At 41.4% G+C, this 27,004-nt stretch overlaps 1 protein-coding gene across 1 annotated transcript in view; it reads left to right on the forward strand.

Moving 5' to 3' along the window:
* Window positions 1-25,194, forward strand: part of LOC146991001 (muscarinic acetylcholine receptor M4-like) — a 32,281-nt gene extending 7,087 nt beyond the window's left edge. The window contains exons 2-8 of the mRNA XM_085802550.1: window positions 13,274-13,872; window positions 15,774-15,928; window positions 16,691-16,883; window positions 18,424-18,513; window positions 19,928-20,197; window positions 23,120-23,570; window positions 24,960-25,194. Coding sequence (XP_085658676.1) covers window positions 13,274-13,872; window positions 15,774-15,928; window positions 16,691-16,883; window positions 18,424-18,513; window positions 19,928-20,197; window positions 23,120-23,365 — 1,553 coding nt within the window. The 3' untranslated portion in view covers window positions 23,366-23,570; window positions 24,960-25,194. The remainder of the gene's footprint in view (window positions 1-13,273; window positions 13,873-15,773; window positions 15,929-16,690; window positions 16,884-18,423; window positions 18,514-19,927; window positions 20,198-23,119; window positions 23,571-24,959) is intronic.
* Window positions 25,195-27,004: the final 1,810 nt, after the last annotated feature.

Raw genomic sequence — 27,004 nt, forward strand, 5'->3', positions numbered from 1 at the left:
TATAAATCACATTGCCCCTGAGGCAGAGCATTAGATGGTGCCCAAGAACTTTGACTGTATAATGTGGATGCTGATGTGCAGTGATGGAGGGTGAGGTGTGTTGAGGACACATACGGATTGGCCAGTTGGATGAAATGCTGATGAGATGCAGATGAGCTGATCTCGGTGGAGTCTGATGTGACAGAGTGAATTCATCCCAAACTGTCGACAGGTTGAGTCATGGATTTTTAAATATCATTTCTACAGGACCAGGTGTAGGTGGAGTTCAGATAGTCGGACTTCAGAAATCTACATTTTAAAATGTGTAGAAACGAGATAAAATGAATCCAGGTTTAATGAAGACATCTTTGTGTTTTAAAGGGATACACCAACTTTTTTTTGTGTGTGTCTTGCCTCACTCCTGAGTCCATGACAAGCAGATAGACACCATCCTTTCGACTGTGCGTGCAGTAACAAGGGAGATAGAGCCGTATCGCCCGTAATTAGCTTAGCTCAAACACTGGAAGTGTGTGGGTAGTGTTAGCCTGCCTCCACCTAAAGTCATCAGAGAAACTCTTCAGCAACTCTAAACGGGCCGATCTTCGTCTCAGAGCTGACAAAACTCTCCGGTAAGGCATCTTGAGCGGTCAAATGCCGCTAACGGGACGAGATCGGTCAAAACGGAGGGTTCAAGCAAAGACAGTTTATTTTGGTTCAAGCTAGCTACATTGAGGGTAGGTTAGCTTCCTATTTCAAAGTAAAAGCACAAATTCTATCGTCATGGTTTTCTGTATGTAAAGGGCAACAGGTGTTTTATTTTGTGAAAGTAACCGGAAGTGCGTTGGTCACAACAGCTAGCTTGAGTAGCGCCGAATTGGTCCGAACAAAATTGTAAACAGCTGGTATTTAGACAAATTAACGACACACTGCTGATCTAAACGGCTACTTTCTCACCTAAACATGTTTGAAATGTGGATAAAGTGATATATTTACAGAGTTTAGAGCTAAAATGAAATCAGCTTCTGACTGCTGATTTCGGCTCAGGTAGGAGGCAGGCTAACACTACCCATACACTTCCAGTGTTTGAGCTAAGCTAATTACGGGCGATACGGCTCTATCTCCCTTGTTACTGCACGCACAGTCGAAAGGATGGTGTCTATCTGCTGGTCATGGACTCGGGAGTGAGGCAAGACACGAAAAAAAAAATGTTGGTGTATCACTTTAACTTAACTCACAGCTAAAGACCGTCACTCAGTTTATCCAAGGAAACACAGCTTCAGTCCAGACAGTGACGGATTTAATTAATGTAGATGAATGCTGCTGAATGTGTTCACAGAATAACTGGATATGCTCATGATGTCTGGAGAAACCCTTTCAGAAAATTGGCAAGCTGCAACGACACTACAGTGATGGCTGGGGTTATGCTCTCTCTCTCTCCGTCTCTGTCTTTCTCTGTGAGTGTCAGAGTGTGTGTGTGTGTGTGTGTATGTGTGTGTGCATGGTGAGATGTGGTACTAGAGACAGGCCGGACCTACCACAGAGGTGTTTTGGGAAAAAAGGCTTTGGCAGGTTTTATATGTCAACCTGTCTGCTGTCACCACAGCCTGGCAGGCATACAGGTGTGCAGTGGAGAGCAAAATGAGTTTCAGGTTTGGTGTGGTGATGTGGTCATGTGATCATGTAGTAGTAATGAGTGAGTAATAATGATAATGATCGTAATGTTAATAACCAGTTGAGACTAGATGTAAACCAGCTGACGTTTAAACCAGTTGAGACCAGGGTCAATACATTGTGAGGACATTTTCAACTATGATGTCTGGAACAGCAAGCAGGTGACCGAGACCAGCTGACAATAGGTTTAAACCAGTTAAAAGCAGACCTAAACCAGGTGACAACAGACTGAAACCAGCTGACTGACAATAAACCAGCTGACAACAGACTGAAACCAGCTGACAACAGACTGAAACTAGCTGACTGACTAAAACCAGCTGACTGTAGACTAAAACCAGCTGACAACGGACTGAAACCACTGAGTTATGATATTAGTTATGATAACATACTTTGCGAAGAAATGCATACTCTTTTTTTTTCTATTACTCTTCAGATTTTTACAGATCAGATTTCAGCTTTTTTACCCTTAGAAAAATTAACTTTGGAAAAACACAAGTGTGGTCATATTTTTCAAGAATTTTGGTTTCCATTACTTTAAGTTTTGGAGGAATTTTCAAAGGGGGACATATGATTGGTTGAGCCCTGACCAGCTGACTATAAACCAGCTGACAACAGACTGAAACCAGCTGACTCTACACTGAGACCAGCTGACACTTGACTGAAACTAGTTGACATTAGACTGAAACCATCTTACACCAGACTTAAACCAGCTGACAATAGGTTGGTCACTGATGATAGACTCAAACCAGCTGATGGTAGACTCAAACCAGCTGAGAGACCAGCGTGTCTGCATCTTTGCAGCCTTTTCTGCCCGGTCTCAGTGTGATCTGTCTGGTTTTATTCTCTAATAGAAGGCAGCAAAGTGAAGCCAGTGTAGAAGACGAGCCATGTCCAAATCAGCTTTCAAAGAAGCTGCTATGACCGCAGGGAAAGCCATTGTGTTGAGACATTGTCCCAATTGTCTCACGCCCCCTTGTGGAAGCGGAAAAAGAGACGGAGAGAAAATAAAAGTATTAGGCTGCAGAAAAGAGAGCGATCATAGAGAGGTTGAGAAGCTCGATTACAGTGTGAATGTCAAACAGAATGGCTAATGTTGCTAGCACACACACACACGCACAAACACACACTCTCGCAGAGCGCTGCTGGCTCTGCACTGTGAAGTATGGATTGGCAATGCTATGAAGTGCTTGGGGGGTGTAAAACAAACTCTCTCTATATCTCTCTCTCTCACACACACACACACACACACAGTCACACACACTATTAAACTTCAAAGTGGAACAAGAACAAACCAGTGGCTTGACCAGAGGGATGGAGAGATGAAGAGATGAAGAGAGAGGGAGGAGAGAGGAGGACAGAGGGAGGGAGGGACTCGCAGATTCCTGATCAGATTTATCAGGCTTCCTTTTGACCTCTGTTATATTTCACACAGGTTTTCTTCTTCTACTAAAAATTGGCGGCGGATTGCTTTTATTTGGACCCTCACCCTCAACTAAGCCGTGAGGCATCATGTGGGCGTTAGATTATTTGTACCACTAAAGACAGGATTTACTGTCCAAACTCTCCGGATTAAACAGCCTAATGATATATCCAGTGGCGTGTACGGAGGGGGGCGGCAGGGGGGGGGGGGGCGGTCGACCCCCCTCGTGGCCCAATTGTTGAAAAACGCATGCTAAAGTGCCCCCTGGGAGCCAAAATGCGCGTTAAATTGCCCTTTTGGAAGCCAAAACGTGTGCTTAAGTGCCCTCTAGGAGCCAAAAGTGTGCTAAAGTGTCCTCATGGGGGCCAAAATGTGTGCTAAAGTGCCCTCTAGGAGCCAAAACGTGTGCTAAAATGCCATCAAGGAGCCAAAACATGTGCTTAAGTGCCCTCTAGGAGCCAAAACACGTGCTAAAGTGCCTTCTAGGGGCCAAAATGTGTGCTAAAGTGCCCTCTAGGAGCCAAAACATGTGCTAAAGTGCCCTCTAGGAGCCAAAACACGTGCTAAAGTGCTCTCTAGGAGCCAAAACGCGTGTTAAAGTGCCCTCTTGGAAGCCAAAACGTGCTTAAGTGCCCTCTAGGAGCCAAAACGTGTGCTAAAGTGCCCTCTTCAATGGCGAGGATGCGCTATATGTGCCCTTTTTATTCCTTTTCGCCCCTGCCCTTCAAAAAGTCTGTGCACGCCACTGGATATATCTCATTGGTTTCCATAACGATACTGATGATGTTATCAATCAGGATGCAGGATGCAGACTATACATCATGTAGAGACAAAGCAAAAAAAAAAAAAAAGTCCTCTCCTCACCTCAGTTGGCTTTCTAACACACTCTGATTTATTTCCTTCCTCTTTTGGGATTAACCAACATCACTGAGCTAAACCCAAGTATCTTGTGTGTAATACTGCGCTGACAGCAGAAACTCTCCGGAGGTTCCCCCTCGCGTTACTGAGTTTGCACCGCCTTCAGTCGGTACAGCAGCACTTTCGGGGATTACGGCTGTTAGAACAGTCAAGTGCACCCAAAGTCACAACTCATTCTGTACAAAGGAGGAAGCTGAAGTCTGGTTCTAGAATCCAGATTATGACAGACCACATATGTGAATGAATTTGAGAAAACCCAAATTCATTTATTCATTAATAATTACACTCTATATTGACGCTGAACGCCATGCCAGCAGCTTTGTCTTGACTGATCCTGAACCAGTACAGGTTTTACCAGTTGGAGGCAAAGAGGCTTATATTTCCTTGTTGGTTTATCACTGCCGCTGTTGAAGTAAAATAATAAAATAAAATAAAAAGTTATTACAGCTGTAAAACAAGATTACGGCTCCAAACAGATGTAAAATTCTGCAGTTTCTGCCTCAGTCGTACAGTAACTCCCTCGGTTTCTTTTAAAGTGAGAAACCAGTTTGATGCTGTGGTTTGAAGTTTCGCTTCACAGTGCTTTTATCGAGGGCTCGATCGCAGGGCTTCCAGACCTGGTCCCACAGAGTCACAAGGTCTCAGGACTGCCCTAAGTCCATGAGTGGTCTTTACAGCCAGTTTGAACCCTTTAGCACATTTTCCATATAAGGAAATTACCCACAGTTCATTAGAAGTAGAACATTTGATAGGAAATATGCTATGGAACGGAAAAAGGAAGCCTGAACTGTAAGTAGTTGATGATGATGACAAACAGGGAGCAAAGGGGGGAAATGAAATGTGAAATCAAAATGTCCCAAACCCACAGTACAAAAAAAAAATCATTATTGCCATCGAGTTAACTTGATGTCACAAAGTGAAATTCATGGTTTTTGATTAATCCATATCTGTGACCTGTGATATTGTTATAATAAACAGAGGTGTTGTTATGATAACCGTCCCATGTCATAATGATAACCAGTGATGTTGTTATGACCATCCCATAACCAGTCAGGGCCGTTGTATAGGGGAGAAAAGTGATGATAATTCTAGGGGCCCTGAACCCAGTATAGGGCCCACAAAAAACCCCAGTAGTCTAATCTTTGTATGACTGAATTATTCTGCATAAAACCCTGACTAATACTCATAGTAATGCTGCATTGGCATCAAAACAAAGTAGGCTAAATAAAAAATGATAATACATACGTAGACTAAGAAAATAAGTGGGAAAAGTCAGGGGCCCACTGTATTCTTTCAGGGGCCCCAGAATTCCTAGCAACGGCCCTGTAACCAGTGACATTATAACTTTCATAGAACCAGTGATGTTGTTGTTGCTATAACAACCAGTGATATCGTTATAGCAATAACTGCCACAACCAGTTATGTTAGAATTACTGTCATACGACCAGTGATGTTGTCATGGTAACAGGTGTTGTTGTTATGATAACCACTGACTTAATATAGCCTATAGTAACCAGTGATGTTGTTATGAGAAGCATAGCGAGCGCTGTCCATGGTCCTGAACCAACAGCTCAGTTGTCACCACATGTTCATCAGCCAGTAACTTTTGTTGTGTTTGCTGTTTTCACCTGATTGGTTGACGTCTCGTCTCTAATTTTGTGCCTCCACATTGAAAACTGGTTGCATGTTGATTTCGGAATGAACTGATTCAATTTGAAAGGGTCAAAAGTCAAAGTCTTGGTGACCTCATACAGTGTTGGCCTTGTTAATATATTTCTCATTGACACTTAGACTCGAGGACAACTGATTACATGTGGATGGTTTCAGGTCAAAGCCAAAATTTCATGGTCATTGTGACCTCATGAAACCTGATTTTATGCCTGTAGACCTAATGTCTCCGGTACCCGTCAAAAAAATGTCTTTGATTAGATGAAATTTGGGTGAACAAAGACCTGAATAGCAACATGTTGACAGGCAGAGCTACTGGGATTCTATATCAGAACTTATAGACCGAATCACCTTGTTGTTTACAACTACTTCCGATATTACTGATATGGTATTTGTACCATGCTGTACGTTTGTTATTTTTTTTCGTCCTTGTATAGGCTAATTGTTGTTGTTGTGTAAACGGCGGGACTACGGATGGAAATTAACCCAGAGCTAAATCTGGTGTATTTGCATTTTGAATGTTCATGAATACTGTGGTATATTTCGATGTTGATGCTGATGAAAAGATGACCACTCTGACACGTCTTCTTTGTAGATGGTAAAAAATTGTTTATTACAAAAAAGATAGTGTCAAAAAGCCGAATCTTCGAGAAGTCTCTAGAGCCAATATGAGACCTCTGTCTCTTAGCCAAGAGTCCTAACCTTATACGCAGAGTCCCGTTACAAATAAACAAATGAATTAAATTAAATTAAATTAAACAAGGAGGATTTGTTCTATAGTTCCACATCTGTAAAAACTGACCTGTCTCCAGAGAGTGACTCTCAACCTTGTTACAGCGCTTGTAAGTCAACCACAGCTTTTATTTTATTTTGTTAATCATATTAATGTTAGTTCCTTGCTATTAAGTATAACATAATTATTTTTCTTGTTCTGGCAGAAAAATAATGATACAAAGGCTTTAAGCTTTAACACTGGTCTTTAAGGTTTGCTCCACTTTAGTGAGGTCTGCACTCCAAGACCCAAAGGGCCGATCATTAGGATGATACTGTGGGCTGTGTGTGGATTTGCTCAAGTCCATACTTAAGAAAAAAAACCCAATAGTCCCCCCACAGGGGCTTGTTTGTTAGAAAACTGCCGGACCAGCTTTTATCCCTCAGGATCACTTTGTATTTCTGCTTCTGTTTGAGCTGTTTGTTTGTTTGTTTTTTTTCCAAAATTTAACTTATATTGTCTTTGCAGCGTTGTGATATAAGATGAAGGTCACTTCGTCGTTCACCGCCGTCCTCTCCAGGGACGAGATTGGGGAAAAAAGACCAGAAAAAAGAGACAGGGAGGAATAATAGAGTGCGGTGCATAAATAATACAAACATGGGAAACACAGACAAGAAAACAAAGACAGAGACAGACAAGAGACATCAAAACAGACCGAGGCAAAAAGAGGCAGACCAAAGAGAACAGGGACGGACAAAGACGATCCAAGACAGACAATGACCACCAAGACAGAGACAGACCAAGGCGGACTGAGACCACCAAGACAAATAGAGATGGAGGAAGACAAACCAAGACAGACCAAGGCCACCAAGACAAATAGGGACAGAATAAGACGAATTAAGACAGACTGAGACCTCCAAGACAAACAGAGACAGAGAAACCAAGACAGGGACACATACAGACAGACCAAAGCAAACAGGGACAGACAAAGGCGACCACCAAGACAAATAGAGATGGACGAAGACAAACCAAGGCCACCAAGACAACAAACAGGGACAGAATAAGATAAATCAAGACAGACTGAGACCTCCAAGACAAACAGAGACAGAGAAACCAAGACAGGGACACATACAGACCAAAGTAAGAGACAAACACAAAGATCTGGACAGACCAAGACAAATCAAAATGGACAAAGACCACTAAGACAGAGACAGACCAACATTTGAGACCACAAAGACAAATAAAGACGGACCATGACAAAGCAAGACAGACCAAGGCCACCAAGACAAATAGGGACAGACCAAGACAAATCAAGACAAGCTGAGACCTCCAAGACAAACAGAGACAGAGAAACCAAGACAGGGACACATACAGACCAAAGCAAAGTGAGATGAAGACAAACACAAAGATCTGGACAGACCAAGACAAATCAAAATGAACAAAGACAGACCAACATTTGAGACCACAAAGTCGAATAAAGACAGACCATGACGAAGCAAGACAGACATGAGGGCATACCAAGACAAATAGGGACAGACCAAGACAAACACTCAGATCTGGACAAACCAAGACAAATCAAAATGAACAAAGACCACTAAGACAGAGACAGACCAACATTTGATCATGATGAACTGAGACCACAAAGACGAATAAAGACAAACCATGACAAAGCAAGACAGACACGAGGGCGTACCAAGACAAACACATGGTCTGTCCCTGTCTTGGTGGCCTTGGTCTGTCTCGGTCTGTCCAGATCTACAAATCAAGACAAGCTGAGACCTCCAAGACAGAGGTGGACTAAAGAAAACCAGAAACAGACCAAGCATAAAGACAGACAGGGACAAACAGAGAGACACCACGACTCAGAAATGAAACAGTGGCATCGTCTTCCTCGCAGGATTTCCTCGTGCTTTTATTTTGACATGCTCCATATTGGAGCAGGTGAGCTGGTTATCTGGAATAGATTGAGATTTTCCAGTAGGTAAAATGAGAACATCTCCAGTTGTATAATTTAATGTCGATTTCAGATGAATATTTCAGCAGAGCGCTGGCTGCTGGTTGTCTGTTGGGCTGTGTGTGTGTGTGTGTGTGTGTGGATGTTGGGGAGATATAAATGTTGCAGCAGTGTGCTGTGCTCAGCTTGTTGCTGAGATGCTGTTCATGTATATATGAGAGTGAGAGACGCCGCTGCTGCTGATGAAATCAATGGTAATGGCGCCTCTCATCTGCCACTGTTGTATATTTCATAGAAGATCTGAGCCAATTCTTCAGTGTCCTGGAGACAGAATTAAAATGTTTTCTTCCTTTTTCTCACAGAAGAAAATGTTCCACATATTCCGGTCCATTATGCATAAGAACATACGGAGCGAATGCGAATTGTGTCATTTGCTGTCATTAGACCAAAAAATGTGGACAGCACAGGAAAAAGGTTAGCTAATAATGAACTCTTAAATATGTGCAAATTTACTTGTGCTAATGTGCTTTATTTCGGCAGCTTGTAAGCAGGGCCGTTGCTAAGAATTCTGGGCCCCCTGAACGAATACTAAAGTGGGCCCCTCCCCCCTGACTTTTCCACTTTTTTTTCTTATCATTTTTTATTTAGCCTACTTTGTTTTGATGCTAATGCAGCATTACTATGAGTATTAGTCAGATTCTTATGCAGAATAATTCAGTCATACAAAGATTAGACTACTGGGGTTTTTTTATGGGCCCCACTGGGCGCTGGGCCCCTAGAATTATCATCATCTTTCTCCCCTATACAACGGCCTTGCTTGTAAGCAAGAAAGAAAGAAAGAAAGAAAGAAAGAAAGAAAAATCACAATCTCCACTGGAAATGTAGCATGGCTACAACGGCCTTGCTTGTAAGCAAGAAAGAAAGAAAGAAAGAAAGAAAGAAAAATCACAATCTCCACTGGAAATGTAGCATGGCTAATGTAGCATGGAAATGTAGCATGGCTACAACGGCCTTGCTTATAAGCGAGAAAGAAAGAAAGAAAGAAAGAAATCACAATCTCCACTGGAAATGTAGCATGGCTAATTAGCTCATGCTAAAATGAGCCCTGTGATGAATGGATGATGCATTTTATTTTGAAAAACAGTCAATTCTTTCAGGATGTGAGGATTATTATGTAGTAAATATAATATAAAAAACTCACCTCTTACACATCAAATAAAAATTACATTAAAAATTTTCAATTTAAGTAAAATTTAACAATTAACTCCTTAATGCCCACTACAAATCTGGTGGGCCCAGCAATAATTTAAAGAAATACAACCAACAGGCCAGTGGGTGTTAAATAATACTAAAGTGCATAATCATGTAATCCCTTCTTTACTGATTGACTTTTAATTAATGCTGTTTACTAATGTGTTATTGCGCTTGTTAAAGGTTGAAATTAAGATTTCCCTGTAATAAAAGTCAATGAAATTCTAGTTTTATATTACTTGTATTGGTTTTATTTGGTTTTTTACATAGATATGCTACAGTATAGAGGTGACTCTCTCAACTTTTTCTGAATGAGGCCGGATACACATACATGATTCAAACACTGCAGATACATGACATGCATGTTTAAACACAGACTCTCTCTCTCATCTCTCGCTGTGTCATGTATGTTTTATGGTTATGTGCTGATCAGCTGCTAACGAGGTGTAAATGTATATAGCCTATGCATGTGTGTGTGTGTGTGTGTGTTTTACAGTATGTGCTATACACCCCCCTTATCTTTTACTCTCTATGCTGTAGATTTCATTTTAAATTGATATAACTTCAATCCTGGACTTGGCGTGGCAACAGTTCTAGTTCTGTCCTTTTCCGACTCTAGAAACTCTGATCCTGGATCTGGTCAGTCCTGTGTTGGGTCAGGGAGGGATCAGGTCCAACTAGACTGTCCTATTTGAAAAGCTCTTTAAAATACAGCCTCCTTTTCCTGGACAACCTACTCAAAGATTCATTGTGTGCTGACAGAGAGCCACTTTTAGATACAAGGATTGGGTTTCAGATGAGTTCAACCGGAAAGATACAACTGTTAAAACCAAGAGCCTTAAAACCTCAAGTTTTTTGCGAAAAAAAAGAATAAGTTAGGCTACATATTGTCAAGAAATTGGGCTTTGTGATGTAGGTTAACAATAAAGGTAGATCCTCCAGACCTTGGTGCAGCGTTAGTGGTCTACACAACTTCCTAGATCCTTCCTCTTAAAGATGCAGCCCCTGAACTTCGATGCAGACGTGTTTGAAGTTCAGAGTTTCTCCTTCTCCCCCCCTCTCCCATCTTAAATGCTGTCAGTCAGATTCCGGCAGGCTTCTCATGTCTTCCCCCTCTCGGTGTCTCTGTCTCGTCTCTTTACCGTACAGACGTGATGGATGGAGAGATGCTGAGATACTCGTGCTTCCAGCAGCTTCTCTGCCGCTACAGAAAAGACTCTTAAAGATTTATTCCAGGGAATGTTGCGGTTCTGGGTTTCTTCAGTTTACTGAGGTCACTGGACTCTGGGACCTGATAGCTGACCACATGAGCCACTAAGTCCTTTCATTTTTAATTACTTTTCATTTATGAGCTTAATCCGCATTTTCAAATTTTCATATATCTTGACCTAGAAGTGAAGTGAAGTTAAATTAAGTTAGGCTAAGCTAAGACAAGTTAGGTTAGGTTAGGTTAGGTTAGGTTAGGTTAGGTTAGGTTAGGTTAGGTTAGGTTAGGTTAGGCTTGGCTAAAATAATCCAATACAAGTTAGGTTAGGCTAGGCTAGGGTAAGCAAAAATAAGATAGGCTAAGCTGAGCTAAACTAAGATAAAATAAGATAAGATAAAACAAGAAAAGTTAGGTTAGGTTAGGCTTGGCTAAGCTAATCCAAGACAAGTTAGGTTAGGCTAGACTAGGCTAGGGTAAGATAAGATAAAACAAGACAAGTTAGGTTAGGTTAGGTTAGGTTAGGTTAGGTTAGGCTTGGCTAAAATAATCCAAGACAAGTTAGGTTAGGCTAGGCTAGGGTAAGCAAAGCTAAAATAGGCCAAGATAAGATAAGATAAAACAAGACAAGTTGGTTAGGTTAGGTTAGATTAGATTAGGTAGCTAGGCTAAGCTAAGCTATGCTAAATTTAAATCAGTTCAGTTTCCTGTTCACTTGATCCAAGTTGTAGGCTATTCACCAAATTCTGTTGCAAATGAAATGCCTCATTTTAGACAAGACAAAATGAAAACCTCATGAGGAGGTGTGAGTAGCTATATTTCATAAAAATGTCACGGAATAACAAAAGGAAGAATTTCCCTCTGTGGAGCCTCGTGTCAGTCAAACATGTGAAAATGTTAATGGTGATGGAGGAAAAAAAGGGAAATTTGATCCGTTTAAAATGAAATCTGCAGCACAATAAAGTATAAAACGTAAAGACATTTTCAACACTTTCTGAAGGATGCAGTGAATTTGCATTCATTTGAATATGTATACATTTGGCAAGGCATGCATGCATAAATGAAATGACAGACAATACAGTGTAAGGAATGTAAATCCTTATATTGTCATGTGTAACTTAACATTTTCTTATCTGAAGTGACAAGCCGTATGTTTGACAGCATGAGGACGTGTGTTTGTGGTTGAAAGCGGTACTTTAAAAACATACTACCTCTCTGCAGCTTATAGTAGGCCTATCTCAAAATAAGAGTCACATGTGACAAACTGAGGGATGTTCTTACAGTCTCTTTTGAAAAGTATGTGTTGGTTTCCATGGCTATGGTCTTTATTTAACCTCGATTGTCAAAGTTTTACCAGAAAAAAAGGGGGGGATGTTAGAAAATACTAGCCTTTGAAGGCAGCGTCAGTCCTTCAGATCACCCGTCCAGTACTAAAACAATTCAATCACCTAGAATAAACAGCATACAAGATTAAAAGGGAAAAAATACATGATATCCAAACACTTTGTTCCGACAAATAAGGATTTACAAACACTTTTTAAAAAGTTCTGCTCTTGCTGGTCGTCCAATCAGGATAAAACCAAATAACAAACCAGCAGTCAGATCTAAACTCTGTAAATATATCACTTTATCAACATTTCAAACATTTTTAGGTGAGAAAGTAGCCGTTTAGATCAGCAGTGTGTTGTTAATTTGTCTAAATACCAGCTGTTTACAATTTTGCTCGGACGAATTCGCCGCTACTCAATCTCGCCGTTGTGACCAACGTCTGGTTACTTCCGGTTACTTTCACAAAATAAAACACCCGTTGCCCTTTACATACAGAAGTGCTTTTACTTTGAAATAGGAAGCTAACGTACCCTCGATGTAGCTAGCTTGAACCAAAATAAAGCGTCTTTGCTTGAACCCTCCGTTTTGACCGATCTGGTCCCATTAGCGGCATTTGACCGCTCAAGATGCCTTACCGGAGAGTTTTGTCAGCTCTGAGACGAAGATCGGCCCGCTGGTTTCTGTTTAGAGATGCTGAAGAGTTTCTCTGATGACTTTAGGTGGAGGCAGGCTAACACTACCCATACACTTCCAGTGTTTGAGCTAAGCTAATTACGGCGATACGGCTCTATCTCCCTTGTTACTGCACACACAGTCGAAAGGATGGTGTCTATCTGCTGGTCATGGACTCGGGAGTGAGGCAAGACATGAAAAAAAAATGCTGGCGTATCCCTTTAAGTGTCCTTAAAGGGATACGCCAACATTTTTTTTTCATTATGACTACTCACAGTTGCTGAATCAACAGAATAGGTCCAGTTCTAAGATATATCTGATGTTGAAGTGAACAGTTTGGTCTTGTAGTCAATACCAACTGACTTGTTCCTGAAAAGCAGACTAAGACCTGAAACTTTTTGACTAGGACCAGATCATTAAGACCAGAATCTGCATCGGAACATCCCTAGTTGTTGTACCACTGTCTCTTATCCTCTTATCTCTCTTTTCTTTCAGGTTCTCCGGTCAACCAATCAGCTGACCTGTTCTCCAACACCACGTGCAACGGGTCCACCAATGACTCAACCTCCTGTTCGAGCGTGGACGATGGGATGGGGACGGGAAGTCCATACAAGGCTCTGGAGATGTTCTTCATCGCCCTGGTTACAGGCTCTTTGAGCTTCGTGACTGTCACGGGAAACATTTTAGTCATGTTGTCCATCAAAGTGAACCGCCACCTACAGACTGTCAACAACTACTTCCTGTTTTCATTAGCATGTGCTGACCTGATTATAGGTGTTTTCAGCATGAACCTGTACACAGTTTACATCATCGTTGGCTACTGGCCCCTGGGGCCCGTGGTCTGCGACCTGTGGCTCGCTTTAGATTACGTCGTCTCCAACGCCTCGGTGATGAACTTATTGATCATCAGCTTCGATCGGTACTTCTGCGTGACCAAACCCTTGACGTACCCCGCGAGAAGGACCACTAAGATGGCCGGGCTGATGATCGCGGCCGCGTGGATCCTGTCCTTCATCCTGTGGGCGCCCGCCATCTTGTTCTGGCAGTTCATCGTCGGAGAGCGAACGGTGCCACCTGGGGAGTGTTACATTCAGGTACCTAAGACTTTGTGTTGTTACTAACCCAATCAGCAGTGGCGTGCACTGAGGGGGAGGGGGGGCAAACACGCGTTAAAGTGCCCTCTAGGAGCCAAAACGCGTGCTTAAGTGCCCTCTAGGAGCCAAAACGCATGTTAACTCTTTGACTGCCAGCCATTCTAACAGCAGCTTCCTCCAGCTTGCCAGGCATTTTCCAGCTTTTTGACTGATTTCCGTAGACCCACCATATATTATGTACTGTTACTACATACACATTCAACCCATCAAAGGAAAGATGAGGGTCTCTAGTTTCCAGAAAAAAAACTGTTTGTTTCTATCTTGTTCCAGTCTTGTGAAATTGGCGGTTGAATATAGGTTAGTTTAGCCCAAAATGCCATTTTGGCACCAAAATCTTGAGAAAAAGAGGTTTTTGTGTCGGCTGTCATTTTCAGGTGAACCAGTACAATTGGCTCCTTTATATTTTGCTTTAGTGATGCCTCAACATCTGTACAGTTGTTCTCTTGTAAACAACAACTAAATCAACACTGACAAATGACTTTTGATGACAAAAGACAAAATATTTAGCTACTGACACACACTACTGCAGCCTTTTTTCCTTCTTTTCTTTGAGTTACAACTTTTTATTTTCTTTTTTTTAGTGTGTGTGCGTACGTGACGTGTGCGTGTGTGTGCGTGCGTGTGTGTCTGTGTGTGTGTGTGTGTGTGTGTGTGTGTGTGCGTGCGCGCGCGCGCGGATCAGTTCGACAGGTTTTTGTAGCCGAAACACGGCGCTTTAGATCAGATCCAGCTTCCTCTGGTCAGCAGGCAGCGGTCTCACTCACTCTCTCTGTCTCACACACACACACAGCCGACAGCTCTGGCTGACGTCACGTGCCCCCTGAACTCAGCCACAGACAGTCTCTGTAGCTCACAACAGACAGACACCATAACTCTCCTCGTCACGTTCGCCGGCGCCGTCCGTTCCTCATCCACACTACTGTAGATCGCGGGATTTTCAAGCTGCTATCTGAGTGATTTCTCGCAAAATCTGGCGACTTTCCAAACGCTCTTGATGACTAACGACGAGCGATCAACGGGGTTGTTGTTACTAACGTTTGTGCTTTGTATCACGGAGCTGCACGGAGCTTCGACGAGCCGCCATGAGCCCCGCCGCCGCCCCCTAAGCTCTCACCGGCGGCCAGAGTGTCACGGAGCGGCGCCGCTGCAGTCAGACACCCGCTCCGCTCCGTGAGGGGGAAAAACACGCTATAGTTTTTATATCTCTCAATCCAAATGTGTTTTTCTGCACTTAATTTTGATGATACAAGTCTGATCTTCACAGAGGAGTAGGGCAAGACATTCAACATGGCGTTGCCATTAAAAAAACGCTAAGACGAGTTATCTCGTCTTTGGCAGACTACGCTTGGATTCGCTAAGACGAGATAACTCGTCTTTGGCAGTCAAAGAGTTAAAGTGCCTTCTAGGATCCAAAACGCGTGCGAAAGTGCCCTCTAGGAGCCAAAATGTGTGCTAAAGTGCCCTCTAGGAGCCAAAATGTGTGCTAAAGTGCCCCCATGGCAGCTAAAATGCCCTCTAGGAGCCAAAATGTGTGCTAAACTGCCCTCTAGGAGCCAAAACGATGACCTGGATGAATGAGAATATCCATAGACAAAGTATAGGCTAAATAAAAAAATGTGTATACGTACGTAGTCTAAGAAAAAGTGGAAAAGTCAGGGGATTAGGGGGCCCACTTTAGTGTTCTTTAAGGGGGCCCAGAATTCCTAGCAACGGCCCTGTACAGGAGTATATGACCTCCCCTGCTTCCACATGATTGGCTGATTGGATAGCTACATGAATATGCAGGTGTCCAGGTAGAAAACAGATGTTATGTATGATGATGTGTCTCTTTCTTCCTACAGTTCCTGTCCAACCCTGCTGTGACCTTTGGGACAGCGATAGCAGCTTTCTATCTGCCTGTCATTATTATGACAGTCCTGTACATCCACATTTCCTTGGCCTCCAGGAGCAGGGTCTCCAAACAGAAACCAGAGAAGAAGGAAAAGAAGGGAATAAAGTAAGACCATCAAGGCCATTGAACAATAATATTGTACTTGTTGAGAATATTTAATGAGAGAGAGAGAGAGAAAGGCCTATTGTCACCACATTAAAATACACTGCAAAAACAAGAATATTTCTTTTATTTCTAGTCAAAACAAATCTCATTATACCTAAAATATGTATATTTATACATATACATACATGGTTATACATTAAAAAGTAGCTTGTGTTTAGACACTTTTTACTACTTTCAAGGATATTTTCACTTGAAATAAGTAGAAAAATCTGATAGTGGAGCAAGTTTTTCTTTCTTATTACAAGCACAAAAAACTTGCTTTCACTGGCAGATTTTTCTACTTATTTCAAGTGAAAATTAGTTTGAAACAAGTGAAAATGAAAAAACAACTAAAAACAAGTTAATTTTTAGGCGATGAGTCTTATTTAAGGTGGAAAGAGATTAGTTTTGACTAGAAATTAGACATTTCGACAAGAAATAAGACAAATATTCTTGGAAAGATTTTTGAGTTTTTGCAGTGTACAATGAAATTGCAACTGCCCATCACAGTGGTGGCATACATACTTAAAATCATACACATCACAAGAGCAGGAAAACAGCAAAACAAAGGACAAGGTAGGTTAAAAGAAGATAAGGAGATAAATACAACATGGCAGGTTACGTGGGATAAAGTGCTTCTAAGTGGTAGTGAATGGAGTTGTGGCTTTGGGGAAAAAACTGTGCATCATCATCATCATCATCATGCACTCTGTTTTTCTTTAGAACTCCGAGCCTGATAAAGAGTCACTTGTTAAAGCAGAACAACAACAATGAGACCAGTCCTCAGCAGAGTCCCCGATCCACCGCCAAACTCAGTCTGGACTCGACCACCACCGCTCTGGAGACCGTGAAGAACGGCCGAGTGGAGGAACCAAAACCTGCTCCTGCTCCGGCTTCGGCTCTGACGCAACCACAGGTACGGTACCACCATGCACTGCAAAAACTCCAAATCTTACCAAGAATATTTGTCTTATTTCTCGACAGTACCACAATGTACGACATCACATGAAAGTTCATCAGTGTGATTTCAGCCAATCATATTAGGGTCATTATCAAAATATGGTGATTTTCGGAGTCAAAAAAAGTTAAACATTTTAGTTCAGTTGTCACAAATTTAATTTAACGGGAACTAGGGTTGCAAAGTTCCAGGAATTTTCAAAGTTGGAAACTTTCCATGGGAATTAACAGGAATATATGGAAAAAAAATATGAAATTTACAAAATTGAAGGTTGGCCCTTAACAGGGAACTTAAATATAGTCGGGGAAAATATATTGTAGCATAATCTTTGCTAAAACAAGAAGATTTAATCCAATATAGTAAGTTATATTTTACTCACCATTCATGTTTTTGTTGTTCAGTAAAATAATTGATTGTTCATACAAGAATTAAAACTTGATAAAGTTCTACTCACAAATAAATCTGTTGAAATGTTTTTTAATTGTATTATTTTGCATGGATGTCTGCTTATGACAAAACAAAATATTTACATTTATGTTTGGATATGATACAATTTGTTTAAATTACCCCCAATTTCCAGTTCATTTCCAGTTAATTCCCATAAATTCCCATGGAAAGTTTCCAATTTGGAATGTTTCCAAAATTCCCCAGCTTAACTTCCCATGGAAAGTTTCTGGAAATTTACCAGAAATTTACTGGAAATTTTCTGCCCTTTTGCAACCCTAACGGGAACATTTATTAGCATGTTGACCATGTTACCAACTATAATGGACAACTAGAATATTTTTCTTTTTTTTCTTCTATCATACGTATTTAGTTTTCAAATAGGCTAATTACACAAAATGGTGTCCAAGCTAGTTCAAAGCCAGCATGAGTCAGCATCTCAAAATATATAAATTATACTCATTAAACTGTTTTTTTCCATAAAAAATATATCATTATAGCGCAAATCAAAGTAACACCATTGACACAACAAAAGAACCACATTGAAAAATGACATTTTAATTGAAAATATCGTACTTTTTACTCTTAAGGTCTTTCTTAACCTTTCAAAATAATGGTCTGTGATACCAGTAACACCAATGACACCAAATCGAAGGACAGATATTCTTTTTAAAAACATTTTTATTATTAAATAGCCTATTTAGATTTAATTTTATTCATATATTAAGCCCAGTTTTTGCCTATTATTGACCACTTTTTTTTTTTTTTAAACAAAAAAGAGGAAATATTTTTACACTGTCCAATAGCGTTGAACCATGGCAGTGGACAAGTGTTGTTTTTAGATACAAAGGAAATTAAAACTGAACAAAATACAATAAAACTGCAAATATATAAACTGGAATTATCATCATCATTTAAAATGGTATTAAATTACATAATTTTGGTTTAATGTGGATGATTTTTTAAAAATTTCAAGCATTTGTGTGTCTGGAAAATGCAGGGACATTTTTTTCACCGTGTTTTGAGAATGACCCATTACTCTCTGTCCATCCAGGAGGAAAAGGAGAGCTCCAACGACTCGTCCACAGCTTTTATCCCTCCGACAGAGCCGAAGGACAGCGCCAACAACAAAGACACATCTGAGGTTGGTCTTCAACACCTCCACTTCCTGTTTCTCACATCAGAAATAGTACAAATCGCACTACTCTTGCTTCAGGTCTCAGAACAGTTAATCATTTCCACACACACATTGATATCTTTCATTGTGTTTGTGTTTGAAGGAACTTGAATTGTGTCCACACAGTTCACAACAAAGGATGATTTCTCATTATGTAGATGTATCCCTCAAAGCGACAGTTCTTAAAAGAGCTGAATTTGCCGATTAGAAGACATTGAAGACTCTTCTGAACGTTCGGTATTTAGCACTAAAGCAAGTTTAACAAGTTCATATCCCTGAAGCAAACTGATTATTACATGAAGATGAAAGTTAAAGAAGCAGAGGAAATAGTTATCACACACACTAATACCTGGTCTAAGATCCTCCTCAATTATTGCCCTCATAGAGGTGTGGGTAAGAATTTTGAAAGGTTCTCTATTGACTATGAAAGGCTTCTTTGTTACCGAATGTTAATATCTGATTATTAAAGGGATAAACCAACATTTTTTTTTTCGTGTCTTGCCTTACTCCCGAGTCCATGACAAGCAGATAGACACCATCCTTTCGACTGTGCGTGAAGTAACAAGTAACTGACAAAACTCTCTGGTAAGGCATCTTGAGCGGTCAAATGCCGCTAACAGGACGAGATCGGTCAAAACGGAGGGTTCAAGCAAAGACGGTTTATTTTGGTTCAAGCTAGTTACATCGAGGGTAGCTTAGCTTCCTATTTCAAAGTAAAAGCACAAATTCTATCGTCATGGTTTTCTGTATGTAAAGGGCAACGGGTGTTTTATTTTGTAATAGTAACCGGAAGTGTGTTGGTCACAACGGCTAGCTTGAGTAGCGCCGAATTCGTCCCAACAAAATTGTAAACAGCTGGTATTTAGACAAATTAACGACACACTGCTGATCTAAACGGCTACTTTCTCACCTAAAAATGTTTGAAATGTTGATAAAGTGATATATTTACAGAGTTTAGAGCTAAAATGAAATCAGCTTCTGACTACTGATTTCGGGTAGGAGGCAGGCTAACACTACCTATACACTTCCAGCATTTGAGCTAAGCTAATTACGGCGATACGGCTCTATCTCCATGGTTACTGCACGCACAGTCGAAAGGATGGTGTCTATCTGCTTGTCATGGACTCAGGAGTGAGGCAAGACACGGGGAAAAAAATGTTGGTGTATCCCTTTAAACCACTAAAAACCTATGTACACCTACAAAGGCAGACAGGTGCGTAGGAGAAGACCAGCACGGTCAACAATTAGATCAAAGGAAGCTCCTGCACACTGTCTTGCTTTAACTTGCAGTGTAGTTTCAATGAAAGCACAATGCAAGATCAAATCTGATTATAAAAATATTAATTTAAAGTCTTGATGCACTTTCTTTGTTTTCCTTCAGGCTGCGACAAATCCCACCCCGGCTGCCACGACAGCAGAAAACCCCGCCCTAGCCAAGCTGAACGCCTCCTCGAGGTGGTCCAAGATAAAGATTGTGACGAAGCAGGCCGGCGACGAGTGCATCACGGCCATAGAGATCGTCCCGCCCGTAGAGGGAGCCGAGACCCATTCCATCCCGATCAGTCGTCCGAAGACGGTGGCGAGGAAGTTTGCGAGCATCGCTAGAAGTCAAGTGAAGAGGAAACGACAGATGGCCGCCAGAGAGAAGAAGGTGCGTGAACATAGGTCTGGACTTGAGGTATCACCTGAGCAGTATAGAACATAGATGAATGGGTTACATCGATTCCTTCTAGGTTCTAGAAATCACATTTTTCCCTATATGGAAGAAGCTCAACCCCTTGGTTCATTCAAAACAGTGTTTCTGATGATGTCCAACACTTAATTTCTGACTCCAATAACAACCGATACCGATATGCAAGCTTATTTTCTGCCCAAAACTAATTAATAACATATCTCCTGTCGGGAATTAACACAATATTCCTACTTTTATTGTGATGTCCCACTGGATATATTCCACAAACTAACATTGTTTGTTTACACACACACACACAGGTCTGGTGCTACCTAAATGGCTACGAAATCCAGACGTTATGTTTTTAGGTTTTCATTATTGGCAGAAAAACCGATAACGATATGGACAGATATTCCATTTCTATGCTAATACTGGGCCGATATTACCAGACATCCCTCAACAGAGCCAATGTTAAAGTGATACGCCAACTTTTTTTTTCATGTCTTGCCTCACTCCCGAGTCCATGACCAGCAGATAGACACCATCCTTTCCACTGTGCGTGCAGTAACAAGGGAGATAGAGCCGTAATTAGCTTAGCTCAAACACTGGAAGTGTATGGGTAGTGTTAGCCTGCCTCCTACCTGAGCTGAAATCAGCAGTCAGAAGCTGATTTCATTTTAGCTCTAAACTCTGTAAATATATCACTTTATCAACATTTCAAACATGTTTAGGTGAGAAAGTAGCCGTTTAGATCAGCAGTGTGTCGTTAATTTGTCTAAATACCAGCTCTTTACAATTTTGTTTGGATGAATTCCGCGCTACTCAAGCTAGCCGTTGTGACCAATGCACTTCCAGTTACTTTCACAAAATAAAACACCCGTTGCCCTTTACATACAGAAAACCATGACGATAGAATTTGTGCTTTTACTTTGAAATAGGAAGCTAACCTACCCTCGATGTAGCTAGCTTGAACCAAAATAAAGCGTCTTTGCTTGAACCCTCCGTTTTGACCGATCTCGTCCCGTTAGCGGCATTTGACCGCTCAAGATGCCTTACCGGAGAGTTTTGTCAGCTCTGAGACCAAGATCCGTCCGTTTAGAGTTGCTGAAGAGTTTCTCTGACGACTTTAGGTGGAGGCAGGCTAACACTACCTATACACTTCCAGTGTTTGAGCTAAGCTAATTACGGGCGATACGGCTCTATCTCCCTTGTTACTGCACGCACAGTCGAAAGGATGGTGTCTATCTGCTGGTCATGGACTCTGGAGTGAGGCAAGACACACAAAAAAAAATGTTGGCGTATCACTTTAAAATACAAATGATGTTACAGCTATTGGTTTATGAGGATACATGGAAACAATCACATCTCATGATTTCAATCAAGCCTTACAGTTAATGTCCCTCTACTAAAGTACTGAAGATCAAATGTCACAAGTCATAACTACATAAATGCCATCTGCCTGCCTGTCACATCCTCCACTTCTCTCCATCACAATCTTCACCTCCCTCCATCACAGCCTTCAGGTCTTTCCGCCACAGCGCTCTCTTCTCATCAGTCTGTTCATTGTCTTGTGGATGATGGAGGATGATGATGGGAGGATGATGATGGAGGAGGACAGTGGTGACAGAAACTGTCAGACGTGCATCAGTCAATTTCATTTCCAATAGACAAGACAGCCTGCTGCTAATGAATGATGTGATAATGAGTTGATGGTTTGTTTTTGTGTAATGGTCTATTGTTTGATGACTCATTTCCCATCAAACACCACTCCGTGTGCAGCCTCTGGAGCGGGAGAAGAAGGAGAAGGGGAAGAAATTCCACCTAGCTGTCCAGACCTCAGCTATTTATATTTGTATTTATTTATTTGCACCATAATAAAAGACAATTACAAAAAAACAGAAATGAAACAAGAATAGTAAGTGCGGGAGAGGTTAAAAAACCCTAAATGGGCTTATAAAAGCTCCTCCCCAAGAAATACTACACAAACATTCAGAAGATAAATCAACAAAAATAGGAGAAAGCAACAACAAATAAAAACAAAAAAGAAAGCAATATATGTGCCATTTTATAGCACACACTCAAAGAAGTCAGAAATAAAAACATGGGTGTATATAAATATAAAATAATTGTATTTGACTGAATGAGTGTATGAGCATGTAAAGAGATAATGATCCAATGACAACTATATACTGGAAAAGAAACTATTAGGAGTCTTGATTTAACAGGAAAGCTTTCAGTCTTAAAGGGATAGTAGCGTTTTTTTAAAGTGGGGTTGTATGATCTACAAATAGCCCCTATGTACTTTAATTGCAGTAGAAGACTCTCTGCACTCCTCCCGTTAGCAACGCCAGCCCATAATAGCCCTGCCCAGAGATTTACAACATACAGTGTTGTGAACAGACCCAAAGAAACGGGCGCTAACCCTGGGCGGAGGGATACGTGAGTTGGTTAGGTCCAAATAGAAACTGTGTTTTTCCTGCACTTTGAAGGGCTGGAAAAAAATATATTATAGCGAACAATGGAACTGTGTATTTTTTTCAGGTAAAACCTCTTTTAGGCCGTGAAAATAGGCCGTTTCTTTGGGTCTGTTCACAACACTGTATGTTGTAAATCTCTGGGCAGGGCTATTATGGGCTGGCGTTGCTAACAGGAGGAGTGCAGAGAGTCTTCTACTGCAATTAAAGTACTTAGGGGCTATTTGGAGATCATACAACCCCACTTTTAAAAAAAAAATGCTACTATCCCTTTAAATGCCAGCTCAAATACACACTGTGGTATTCATGGGTTTATGGATTGATGCCTCCTTTGTTTCTAACCTGTATGTACAGTTCCACCATGAAACACATGTGACTCAACCTTTCCCTCTGTTCATCCTTTCTTTTTCTCTCTTTCCTCTTTCAGGTGACCAAAACCATCTTCGCCATCCTGCTGGCCTTCATCCTCACGTGGACGCCGTACAACGTCATGGTGCTGATCTCCACCTTCTGCCAGTCCTGCGTCCCCGACACCGTGTGGATCATCGGCTACTGGCTGTGCTACGTCAACTCCACCATCAACCCGGCGTGTTACGCGCTGTGCAACGCCACCTTCAAGAAGACGTTCAAGAACCTGCTGCTGTGCCAGTATAAGAACATCGGCACTAGATGAGATGGGAGGAGAGAGAGGACCGAGGGTGGGATGGATGGATGGGGGGAGGGGGGGTCGGGGAAACCATGGAAAGAATGGTGTGCAGAGGAAATATTGCTGAAGGTGAGTGAAAGAGAGCTGAAAGGAGAAGATGGCAGAAAGAGAAACCACTGTTTATCATGTTCATCACACAGAACATAACGTCAGTGCACTCTTAGAAATAAGAGTGCTATGTAGAACCATATAAGGTTCTTCGGCTTGTCCTCTGTTTTTAAAAAATTGTTTTATTTAACCAGGCAGAATCAATTAAGAACAAGTTCTTATTCACAATGATGGCCTGACAAGAGGCATAAGCTTCTTGAGGGGGGGAGGGGGGCTGTGAGGGAGAAAAGATAGGTTAAAAGACAATAGCAAATATGCACATCTGTACAAACATTCAGCAGAAACAAGGCATAAAAGTTAATAACAAGGATATTCAAGCATAAAAGACAAGATTTTTACAAGCATAAAAAGAGTGAATGTCTGTTAGAGATATTACAGGATTCTTTAGAGAGCAGTGTGTCACAGAAAGTGGCCTAGGCCGACGGCGGCAGGTATGGGCATGCAACAAGCAGAAAACTGAGGAAAAGGGTTAAATAGTTAAATAGTTAAATAGTAGGGAAGCAGCTGCAAGAATCATAATCATCATCAATGCAAGTCCTCATAGGAGAACCCTTTTTGGAACCCTTTTGGAGGGTTATATCTAGAACCCAACACAGAAAGGGTTATACCGAGAACCATCTGTGAAAGGTTACACCTAGAACCCCCAATGAGAGGTTCTACAAAAATCCCTTTTATGGCGTATTGGTTTCACCCAGAAGTCTTACTGTGCGTTCACACCAAAAGCTTCCAAAGCGTCAAAAACGCCGGAAGTCAATTCATTTTCAATGAGCGCCCGGCGACACTGAGCGTCCAAAGCGTCAACAGGCGTCGCCGCGCTTCCAAAGCTTCCAAAGCCTCACCAGATGAAAAGTTGAACCATGGTTAACTTTAGGGTAATTAGCTACGACGCGGTTAAGCGGCAACCGGCGGCAGCCTGTCAGAATAGAGATGTCCGTCGGCTGCCTTTTTTTTCTTTTTTTTGTATTTCGGCTCCCCAATGACCAGCGTGATCGAACTTTGACGCCAGTCACGTGACGAGCGGCCAAAGCGGCTGAAAATATTTGCCGTTTTGGGAGCTGTCTTGTCTGACGCCCACCCTCGAGTGTTTTTGACGCTTTGGAAGCTTTTGGTGTGAACGCACAGTTACTGGGGGTTTCATCCAGAAAATATCCGACTTCTTACGGTTTCATCCAGAAAATATCCGACTTCTTACGGTTTCATCTAGAACCCACACAGGGAGTTCCACCAAAAACCCTTTTACTGGAACCCTTATCGTTACCAAGAACCATTTCTTTGGGGAAAGGGTTTTCAAGATCAAAATGGATCAAAATGGTTCTTACTGGAACCCTTAGTGTTACCAAGAACCCTCGAAAAACCCTTTCTTCAGGAAAGGGTTTTTCAGAAGCAAATGCCCTTGTAGAAGAACACTTTTGGAACCCTTATTTCTAAGAGTGTGGTGGGACAGCAGATGGAGGCAGGAGGAAAACAGATGAACAGACGGATGTATCTGAATGACAGTATATGTGCTGATGGATGGCAACAATTAGCAGAAAGTTCCTTCCAAAGAGAAGACACATTTGCATAGATTATCCTACAGATGATTGTTAGTCACAGAACTTAACCGAGACAGCACCAATTATCTGACTTCCCTTCCCTCTGTTTTTTAACATACGCTACAGGAGTTAAGGAACAAGCTCCAACACCAATTAAAAACTCCACTGCGGTCGTCATGACTAATGCTGCTGCAGCCGCGGTAACAGGAATAATCTTAGCTACAGTCTGTCACAGTCGCAGCAGTGATCATTATCTATCAGTGGTGCTCGGTCACTGTGGGTTTTTTTATGACCTCACAGTCACATTTTGTTGCTAGGCGACATCTAGTGGTCAAAGGAATTATGACGGAGGAATTACGTGAGGATGACTATGGAGAACAATGTTCGATTCCCATGTAAAATTAGCACTTTATGTTACCGTTGCTATTGTTGTTACCGTGACAACAGCGAGATTGTCCAATATTGAGAGGAGGTATTTATTTTAACCACATTTTCTTCCTAAACCTAGCCAAACAATGGCGGTTATCATAGTAACCATTAGGGGTGGGAGAAAAAATCGATTCACGTAAATATCGCGATATCTTTTTTGACGATTTTTTTAATAGATTTTTTTTTTTTTTTAATATTGTGCAATGTGCATTTGTTAGCCTTTTTTATATACAGAGAGTCCAGGTTTTGAAAAGGGTTTAAGTTCACTTCATAATGGAGTATGTTAATTTATAGGCTCCTATAGTATTTGTGTGCAGATAAATGTTAAAAATCGAGAGAATCGGCAATATCGTAGAATCGCAATTTAAATCGAATCGCCATCCAAAAAATCGTAGAAGAATCGAATCGGGAGAAAAGCATATCGTCCCAGCCCTATAGTAACCATGGTAACAAAGGCAGGTAGGCATGGCACCATAGAGCAGGAGACACTCGGATGCAATCAGATCAATAACCGATCTTTATCATTGTTTCTATGGATACAGAGGCCATAAAACTCATTGGATAAGACAATCAAAACATCAAGAAATGATAAATGAGATCAATTAATATGCAAATAAAACAGCAGATACACTGATCCACTTTAATGTTATCCGTTTATGGCTAATTCTTGGAGTGGGAATGTGCGTGTGCATCCAATTTCTAAATGAGGTGAGATTGATAAAGCAGAACCATGCAAAAGCACGGCTTGATCATTTTCATGGAAAGAATGTGAATCTGAGTTTTATTCAGGGCCCCTGGTGAGGAGAGGTGACCAACATGCTTAGAACATCGGCCAATCAGAGAGCAGCAGTATTGATATCCGTATTAGGACTGGATAAACTGTTATTTCTGATAGCACTTTGGCAACTTGTCCTCAGAGTGATGCCAAAGGAATCAGTCATTAAACCACACACAGTTCATCCTCCAAGGAGTTCAGTTTGCCAGTTAATTCTGTGGCAATCAGCCACACAATGCTCTTATATTTGTTAAGTGTGGGCGGTAGATGAAAATACTGGTCATTCATTGGTCCTCAGTCGGCGCCACAGCAAGGAAACAGCTTGACACCATCTGTTCACTGACAATTTTATTTCCTGTTTCTAAAGTTCTTAGAACTATTAGTCAACAGTTGGGTATTTATTCATCTTTTTCTGAGGATTATTGAAAAGATAAACCAGAAAAGCATATTTCTATGAAGGCCTTTCTATGAAGGCTAATGATCATCATAGTTTATACGGGTCTAGTTAACTTTCTTAGTGCGTTACAGTATTGATGTTAAAGGCTGCTAGTTTCTTGAAATTGAAGGAATATATTTCATTGTATAACCAGATGTTCCGTCTAAATTAACGGAATATCAAAAACTGCAGTTCCTGTAATGCCCACTAGGCTCCGACAGTAATCCCAGTGGACCCTCAAGTAAAAGGGATACGCCAACTTTTTTTTTCCGTGTCTTGCCTCACTCCCGAGTCCATGACCAGCAGATAGACACCATCCTTTAGAC

This window comes from Trachurus japonicus, chromosome 2 (genome assembly GCF_045865225.1).
Source record: "Trachurus japonicus isolate A0001 chromosome 2, Traja_1.0".
Lineage (NCBI taxonomy): Eukaryota > Metazoa > Chordata > Actinopteri > Carangiformes > Carangidae > Trachurus > Trachurus japonicus.